Source organism: Humulus lupulus, chromosome 1 (genome assembly GCF_963169125.1).
Source record: "Humulus lupulus chromosome 1, drHumLupu1.1, whole genome shotgun sequence".
NCBI classification, from domain to species: domain Eukaryota; kingdom Viridiplantae; phylum Streptophyta; class Magnoliopsida; order Rosales; family Cannabaceae; genus Humulus; species Humulus lupulus.
Window position 1 is genome coordinate 240,485,148 of NC_084793.1, and position 9,818 is coordinate 240,494,965.

General features: G+C 38.0%; 1 protein-coding gene across 1 annotated transcript; it reads right to left on the reverse strand.

The window, feature by feature from the left end:
- Nucleotides 1-633: 633 nt before the first annotated feature.
- On the reverse strand, nucleotides 634-3,985 carry LOC133804666 (uncharacterized). Its single transcript, XM_062242814.1, has 4 exons — nucleotides 3,421-3,985; nucleotides 3,274-3,334; nucleotides 3,031-3,175; nucleotides 634-1,099 (listed from the first exon to the last, which is right to left on the reverse strand). Exons 1-4 carry the CDS (start codon nucleotides 3,617-3,619, stop codon nucleotides 842-844), a joined length of 663 nt encoding a protein of 220 aa, XP_062098798.1. The 5' UTR covers nucleotides 3,620-3,985; the 3' UTR covers nucleotides 634-841.
- Between the last annotated feature and the right edge of the window lie 5,833 nt (nucleotides 3,986-9,818).

The following is a 9,818-nucleotide window of genomic DNA, read 5'->3' on the forward strand; positions in this document are numbered from 1 at the left end:
AAGATGATCATTAGAATCCCCTTAAGATTGGAGAATGAGGTGGATGTAAGCCTAATGAGTCAGCTTTGATTAAAAAAAGGGCCTCTATCAGAATTAAAACCATATCTTAGTTTTATGATGGTCATAGTTATTATTAAAAAAACAAACTTGGGTGTGACAATTCCAACACCTTAGTACAAATGAAGTTGAAAGGTGCAATCATCTCCCTTTCATGCCTCATATCATGATTTGTACAACTTTGTCCGACGCATTTAAATATTACTCCTTATTTTGCAAGTGGTTAGAAATTATTGATTATCCCAAATGGTCCAAAACATCAAATCATTTTCTCCACAAGAAATTCAAGCATTTATGTACATTTTTCTATGAAATTCTCTACATTTGGACTTAATGATGGATGATGGCCAACTCCAACTAGTTGGGACCAGACTTATATTAGTTATTATGTCAAGAAAGAGTTTCACACCAGTTAAATTAAACAGATTGAAGATCACTGCATCTATGTTGATTGGTTAAAATCGTTTTTATGGACTTCTAAATGTAGACTAATGCCTTACCTTCATCCTTGAGCTTTTCCAGCTTGGCCTCACGCATATCTGAAGGAAAGACAACAAGGCGAGAGCTCCATACTAATAACAGTAAGTTTCAACAAATGTCTTTATTTTGAATTTCAGTACTTATCTCTTATACTTACTAATTCCATCATGCCTACTCAACACAAAAATCCACCCTCTTCACATTAGTAATTTTTTCATTTCATCATCTCCAAATAAAATCCTCGCATAAAGAAAGAGCAAGCTAAAGGAACGAAAGCCAATACAAGGATAACATAATTAGCTCATCATTCGCTTCCAGTTCCAGTAGCCATCAAAAACTCACCTTCACAAACTACCTCACCTCCAACATATGCTTTTCCTTCCATCTTGGCTATACCAAACCTCTTCTGCAACTTGATAAGTGTCATTCTCATTACCAAAGTGTCTCCTGCAATCACAGGTTTTCGAAACCTCACTTTGTCAATTCCTGCAAAGAAGAAATTCTCACGAGAGCCTCCCACTTCCAGTTGCAACATAACTAAGCCTCCAACCTGTGCCATTGCCTGGATCCAGTAACCGCATCATTAAAAGTTAAACCAAAGATTGCATGAAGGATAAACAATTTAATATAGTCATGAAAGAAAGAGAGTTCGCAATGGACTCCTTGCCTCACTCTACAATATTTGAGAAATAGGAAACTTTCTGTTTGAGAAACAGGAAACTATAATAATTTCAATGTACCCAGGAAGAACTCGAACCTCAGACTGTTTGAGCAAACCACATGCTTGACCATTTGAATTTTGAACAACTATCCTTAAGAAATTAATTATTATTATGTCTTCTTAAGAAAAACATTCCACCAAAGTTTGCACAACAGGGAGCAATGTGTTAGCACAATGTTTGTAGAATAAAGAAAATCATACTTCATATTTCATTGAAAAAAAAAACTATATTTTAAGAATGGTCTTTAATATTTGAAGCATGAAACAAAAATTCAGCAAAGCATGACAAAATATTGAAATCACTTCGACTAACATTAAATGCTTCTTAATTCGTAACGATAAGCACATCGAAAATGAAAAGAAGTGTATAAGGTTAGATTAGGAAAGGAATGGAAAGAGGTCAAAATTTTGAGTTATCCCTTCTCCATTTAACTAATTATGCATATCGTAAAGGATTCCCCAAAACTTGTGTTTCAAATATGCAAGTAAACACATGATTCGATGAGATTTCCCTAAATATCACGGATGTCCCCTTCCTTGAGCAGTAGATGAGAGATGGTGATCTAGAGATTGATGTAACATGTAGTTGTCCCAAAGCAGCAGGATGTATGGTGTAGGGCTTCTGGCAATTACCAAGAACAATGATAGCACACACCAAAGCATCCTTGCCTATTATGGTCCGTAGTAGATTAAAAAACAGTTCCTAAATATGTAAAACATGAAATGAGTGTATCTAAGGAGTCTCCACAGATAATGCAGAACATAGAATCTATTGTGCATTAGCAAAGCTCCAAATTGAGCTGAATGCATGATAATATGCCCCTTTGATCTAAAGCTCCAGTAAAATGATAATAAATCAAGAATTCTTGCTGCATTGTTGTGTTTAAAAGTTTCAAAAATTTATGTGTGCGTGGTATATGGAGACCAACCTATATTTGTTAATACAAACTTTTTATATATTAAATAGAAAATGGATCTTTGCAAAGAGCTTCGATGAAATTACTCTAAAGTTTCCTAAATTTAAGGGATAATATCAGCATCTCTAATGCCATTAACTATCAAAAGCACCAGCCATGCATAGAAAAAGAAATATTGCAAGCATTTGCTTACTTATATAAGAAGTTAGAGCATGAAGGCATTAACTCTGATGTAAAATCTTCAAAATAGTTTTTTTTTTCTTCCTTCCTGGACGTAAGTATTTATTAGGGCCTCACGCTCGTGTAATCGTGCTTTGCCATTGAAACCTACCATTTTGAGTTTCAAATATACTTGCCCCATCAATTAAAGACAATTCTATCTTGACCCATTATAAGTGAACTCATTCAAGATAACAACATTGAAATTAAATTAAACTTTTAAATGAATTTCTATGCATCCTTTTCATAATATCAGATTCCCATTCCACTATTTTGTGGCATTTTATTTTAATATGAAACCAATATATTTAGCATCATACTCAGAAAATCCTCATAAAGATTCCATTTCCACTGATTAAGAGCCAATACAAGCAAAACACACGAGCATCATTCTATTTCTTCCAAATAATGTCTACAAAATGGTGAACAGAGAGAAAAGACAACATCCACAACGTTGTAAGCATTTAGAAAATGCCAGACATCTAAAATAAGGCTACTTAGAGAAAACGAACTAATCAGATATGAGATAAAGGACCGGTAGATGAGTAGTCTCCAGTAACATAGATAATGTGAATGGTATACATTAATTGGTTAAATGTCATGCTTAATACAATTACAAATTGACTAGAGTTGTACCTCAACCATCAGAACACCAGGCATAATAGGCCTCTCGGGGAAATGCCCAGGAAAGAAATTATCATTGATAGTCACATTCTTAATAGCAACAACTGAAACGCCAGGATTATATTCAATCACCCTATCCACTAACAGAAATGGAAACCTATAACACAAAATTAAATAATTAAAAAGAAAAATAAACTATACACACACATTCAAAACGAAAACACAATCAGGAAAGGAAAAAAAAAACAATCTTACCGATGGGGCAAGATTTCTCGTATTTGATTAATATCCATAACCGTAGGAAACGCTGGGCATCCTGCGGAAAACCATGACAATTAAACTTACTATGCTCGGTGATGAAGAAATGTAATTGAAAATTCATGAAAAAGAAAAAAGAGTTACTCTTCTCAATGGGAATGGTAACGCCTTCAGCGGTGCTATCAGGTCCATTGACAGAGCAAGAGACGGCGAGGTTGGATTTGGAAAGGAGAAAAGGGGATCTCGGGAGAGAAACAGAGGGTGGAGAGTGGAAGAGTGTTGTAGGTCGGTTGAGAGACTGGGAAGGGGTTAGCGAGAGGAGTGAATTGGAGGTGGTTGCCATTGAACTTGAATTTGAATTTGTCCGGAGACGGAGAGTGAGTGAGTGTGAGAACTGAGAAGAGGTTAAAAGCTAGGCGTAGGTGGATGATGGAGTTGGACTTAGCTGACGTCCCCCAGAGTATTAACTAACATAAAGACTGTGTTGTGTACGTATTCTACACCTGCCGCATTCTAGCTTTCGTTTCTCAGTCTTCACTTTTTGAGTTGTCCTCACTTTTATGTATTACTTCATTTTGAAACTGCCTCATCTACGTTTGTTTACCTAGAAAACAATGTTAAGTTATTTGTGTAAGCACTTTCTGACTATGTTTCATAAGGAGCCATAAGAATTGGATGACTGCAAAGTTTAAATGGTGAAGAGTGTCATGAATTTACGATCTTAAGGGCAACTCCCACCATCAAAATTTTGGTGGGATTTGTTAAATAATTATTTTGCTTATTATTGAGAAAACATATAATTACTTTTCTAAGAACACTCTCACCAGCGTTTCTATTCTATCTTTCAAAATCCATTACAAAAATCATATTTTTTTTATTTTACATTAAATTTTTAAAGTACACTATATTACAAAATCTTTATATTTTTCTTTACATCTTTTAAATATTATATCTTTAAATATTTTTATTAATAAAATAATGAAAAATAATAATAATAAAAATCATTAATATTTATCTATTGGAAGCATTTTTTAGACTAATTCTCTAAAAATATAGAGAAAGTTGTACTTTAAAGCTTCTTCTACTGGGACTGCTCTAAAGATAGGTTATGTATCTTTTTTCTTGGAAAAGTTATGGATTGTTAATCCATAAAATGTAAACTTAAATAAGTGGTTTAATTATTTTTTTTATTATTTTAAGAGTACTATATTATTTTTAATATTTTATAACATATTTATTTTAAATATTTTATAAATTTTGTGGAATATAATCATCATCAACTAACTTACTTGTCAATCTCCTAATTTTTAGAATTCTGTTTTTCTATTACATTTCAGTTGTATGTATTTTAGTCTCAGCAAGTTGTGCATATAAGGCTTGTGCCTTGTGTCATTTGGGTTGTAGAAAATTGAGTGAGAATTGAGAAAAGAGAGCTTTTGGAAAACACTTAGAGAGAGTTTTGTATCACAATTCAAGTTCGATAATTGTGTTTGATCCTATTCACAACAACTACATTTGTGACTTGTATGCCTAGTGGAACTCCAAGTTTGGAAGAACTGGATTAGACCATAGCAATATGGTTGAACCAGTATAATTTTGATGCTCTTGTTCCTTCTCTTTTACTGTTCTTATTTTGTCTTGTCTAAATCTTGTTAAAGTGTTATTGTTGTTATCTGTTCCTTATCATTGGATTTATTTGTATTTGAGTCTTGTTGTTGTAGGGTGAAATACAACAAGTGGTACCAAAAGGCAGGTTTCGAACAAGGAAAAGACTCACTGTAAATTGCTGCAAGAATTAAGAAAGATACAAAAATGCCTTCCGCATCAACAAGATTCGAGTTAGACAAATTTGATGGAACTGGGGATTTCGACTTGTGGAAAGAGAAGATGATGGCCATTCTCATCTACCAAAAGCTTGACTTGCCTTTGGAAGTGGAAACACAAACAGAAAAAACTGAGAAACAAGAGAAACCAGAGAAGAAGGAAGATGCAGAATTAATCATGAAGCAAGCCAGATCTACTATTGTGGTGAATTTATCAGATAATGTACTGAGACAAGTCATTGGGGAAAAGATAGCAGCTGGTGTAACGCCCTAGTTACCCCAGAACAGTTATGGTGAACGGTGAACCGGAAATTTAACTCGCTACCCGAGTCCTTTGGTTAAAAACGTGCTTCTAAGTGTTATTAACAGGCTAAGGTGGAAAATCAATCAAAAGGAAATGATATATTTTATTTAACGCATAAAACTATTCATGGGCCCATAAAAAAAATGTTTACAAGTTATTTACAACTCAAAATGGTCATTACTGTTTCAAATTTACAACCCGTCGACCTAAGCGGCAAAAATAGGGTAAACTCCCTAGTTCCTTTGAGAACTCCTTGGCCGTGGTGGTCAAGCGGCCACATATGTCCACAGCACCACCTAAGCTCTCCACTTAAGGCTGGGTGAGCTTCTCTTTCCCTTTACCTGCACCACATAGCACTCATGAGCCAAAGCCCAGCAAGAAAACACAGTAATGCATATAAATATTAACAAATGATTATAGAGCTTATAACTCTGAACAGATGAGTGAATATCACTTGAGGATCAGGTAAACCATAATGAGTGACTGACAAGCAAGTCACTAGCTTAAACAGATGAGTGACAGCTAGGTAAGTCACACGAGCTCAGCACCCATAGCCATGTGACTAAATAGTCACTGTGGCTCTAAGTAACTAGCCTTTGACTAGACAAGCGCTTATAGTATTCATCGAACTTGAGGTCGGTCCGGCATTAATGCTCTTTTGAGTCATTTAATGCAGATATCGATTAGATCTAATCTTTGTTGGCTTGCGTTGAACACGCTAAGGTTGTTCCTTACTTATGAGTCAACATTGTGTGACCAGTGCCTAGTACCACTGCCGAACTTGACTAATGAGTCACAGCTTCACAGTTGATATTGACACCTTTGCCAATTCTGACTAATTAGTCAGTGTCATGCACAAGTGAGCAAGATTTGCTAAGCATTCAATAATCAATTAATGTCCACATTTACACATTCAACATGCCTCATGAATAACCATGCATGTCACATATGGGGTGCAGTTTTCTTACCTTTGATTCGAGCGAGAATGAATAAAAGAACGACCCTTAAGAACGATCTGACTTTTAGTCCTTTAGCGATCACTTAGTCATAACCAAATATGGGACACCATCAATAAAATGAATAAAAAAGGTTCCCAAACCAAGATCTAGCCTCCAGGACATCAATCCCCACTGATCTAGGTAGTAGGAACAATCCTGAGGCCTAAAACCAAGTTCCCGAGGTCAAAACACTCAAACGGGCTCAAAACTACCTAAGAGTCGCGACCCTAGTACCTTAAGCCGTGGCCCCCAGCCACAACAGGAGCAAGGGCCGCGGCGCCCCATACCCAGAGCCGCGGCACCCAGCAAGGCCAAAACCTCCCCAGCTACTTCTTCAAGCTTGGGTCGCGGCGCCCAAGAACAGGGTCGCGGCCCCCCACCCAGAACCAGCCAAGAACTCGATTTCTCCCATCCTAAACCTTCCAAAAACACACCTAAACACTTCTAAATCCAAAAATCAAAGCTCCCAAACTTCCCAATGAGCCAAAACCATCAAATCCTGAGGCTCAAACGAACCAAAAGCTCAACGATTCACAAAATCCAATTCGAAGCTTAGAAACTCTAAAAACTCAAAACTTAAAACTTATATTAGCTTTGATCAGGTTGTTTCTCGTCAAATCCTTTGGTCAAGAAGCTTCTAATCTTTCCTAGAATCGCTATACCTCAATCCTCGCTTGATTCCGACTCCTAGAACTCAAGATTTCTTCGAAAATGCCTCGAATGGTAAAATGAACTAACGGGAAGAGAGAAAGTGTTTTCTAACGTACGGTTTCATCTGACAAGCTACTTCAAGCTTAAGTAACCTCAAATAAAACCTAGTGCTCGGGGTCCCGAAAACACCCCCGGGGACATTATAGTCAAAACTCCCAGAATTTCCTCTTGATCTCAATAACTCCCAATTTATAATCAAATAACATTCTCATTACTCAATATCCCAATAAGTGACTCCGTTATGACAAAACTGCTAATTCACAATATAAGATCGTCTCATGCCGAATAGCTCGAATATATCTCCATAATAATGGGATCTCATCCATAAATCACAATATGCACCTCAATACACAAATATGCCCTCAACGGGCCAAATTACCAAAACATCCTCATAATCAAATGTGGACCCACATGCATGCATATAACATCATATTATAATATAATTCACATAAACATGCACATTATCATTTAATGGCATAATTAAACAGTTATGTCCCTCCCGGCCTACTAATCCAGCCATGAAACCACATTAGGGATTTCGGGGCATTACAACTATCCCCTCCTTACAGAAATTTCGTCCTCGAAATTTACCTGAACAGCTCGGGATACTGACTCTGCATATCTGACTCCAACTCCCAGGTCGCTTCCTCGACCTTGTTGTTCCTCCACAATACCTTAACCAAAGGTATCGTCTTATTACTGAGGATCTTATCCTTTCTATCAAGTATTTGGACTGGCTGCTCCTCAAAGGAGAGATCTGCCTCAAGCTCCAAATCTTCATAACTCAAAATATGATTCACATCAGATACATACCTCCGAATAGCTGAAACATGAAATACATTATGCACGGCTGACAACACCGGTGGCAAAGCCAACCTGTAAGCCACCTGACCAATCCTCTCCAGGATCTCAAATGGTCCTACAAATCTAGGGCTCAGCTTGCCCTTCTTCCCAAACCTTCTCACCCCTTTCCCTGGTGAGACTCTAAGGAAGACATAGTCTCCCACTTGGAACTCCATGTTCTTGCACTTAGGATCTGCATAGCTCTTCTGCCTACTTTGAGAAGCGAGCATCCGAGCTCTAATCTTCCCAATGGCCTCACTGGTCCTCTGAACTACCTCAGGACCCAAGTATCTCCTTTCACCTGTCTCATCCCAATGAATGGGAGATCCGCACTTCCTACCATACAGCATCTCATAAGGTGCAACTCCAATGGTAGATTGATAACTGTTGTTGTAGGAAAACTCTATCAAAGGTAGATACTTACTCCAAGATCCACCAAAGTCCAGAACACATGCTCACAGCATGTCTTCCAATATCTGGATCGTCCTCTCAGATTGCCCATCTGTCTGAGGATGATAATCAGTACTGAACTTCAACTGTGTCCCCATGGCCTTCTGTAAACTCCCCCAGAACTTGGAAGTAAAAGTGGGGTCCCAATCTAACACGATCGACCTCGGTGCTCCATGGAGGCGCACGATCTCTCTCACATAGAGATCTGCATAGTGATCAACTGTATAAGTAGTCCTCACTAGCAATAAGTGAGTTGACTTGGTGTAGCGATCCACTATCACCCAAATAGAATCATGCTGACCAACAGTCCTGGGTAAGCCCACCACGAAATCCATCATGATGTCTTCCCACTTCCACTCTGGGATATCCAGAGGCTGCAATAACCCTGCCGGCCTATGATGTTATGCCTTGACCTGTTGACAAGTCAAGCACTTAGCTACATACGCCACTACATCTCTCTTCATCCCTAGCCACCAATACAACGACCTCACATCCTGATACATCTTCGTGGTGCCTGGATGCAAAGAGTAAGGTGTAGTATGAGATTCATCCAGAATCTCTCGTCTCAAAGCAGCGTCTAACGGAACACACATCCGCCCTTTGTATCTCAACAAGCCTAACTCAGACACTGTATAATCTCTGGATGCTCCAGCCAAAACATCCTCTCTGATCTTGATCAGTTGTGGAACACTCAACTGACCCTCCTTAATTCTCTCCAACAGTGTAGACTGTAGTATAATATTAGCCAACTGGCCCACCAGCAACTCTATACCAGCTCTGGTCATATCATTTGCTAACTTTCTGGCTATCAGCCTCGCACCATAAATCTGTCCCGGACCCTTCCGGCTTAAAGCATCAACTACCACGTTGGCTTTTCCTGGATGATACAAAATCTCGCAGTCATAAACTTTTACTAACTCCAGCCAACGCCTTTGTCTCATATTCAAGTCTGTTTGAGTGAAGAAGTATTTCAGGCTCTAGTGGTCTGTATAGATCTCACACTTCTCTCCATAAAGATAATAATAATGCCTCCATATCTTTAAAGCAAAGACCATAGCCGCCAACTCTAAATCATGAGTGGGATATCTATTTTCATACTTCTTCAACTGACGAGAAGCATAAGCAATTACCTTCTCTGACTGCATCAGAACACAGCCCAAACCCTGATGAGAAGCATCACAATAGATCATAAACTTCTCCTGATCTGTTGGAAGACTCAGAATCGGAGCTGTAATCAACCTCTGTTTCAGTTCCTGGAAGTTGTTCTCACACTTATCTGACCACACAAATTTCTGACTTTTGCATGTCAGCTCAGTCAATGCAATAACAATCTTTGAGAACCCTTCCACGAAACGCCTATAATAACCTGCCAATCCAAGGAAACTTCTAACCTCATAAGCATTCTTTGGCCTT

Bases quoted from the DNA above. Each gene is read 5' to 3' on its own strand.
- LOC133804666 (XM_062242814.1), bottom strand. From the start codon at position 3,619: ATGGCAACCACCTCCAATTCACTCCTCTCGCTAACCCCTTCCCAGTCT. The intron at 3,335-3,420 runs GTAACTCTTTTT...GGTTTTCCGCAG, and splicing joins TACCATTCCCATTGAGAAGA to GATGCCCAGCGTTTCCTACG. The intron at 3,176-3,273 runs GTAAGATTGTTT...TTTGTGTTATAG, and splicing joins CGAGAAATCTTGCCCCATCG to GTTTCCATTTCTGTTAGTGG.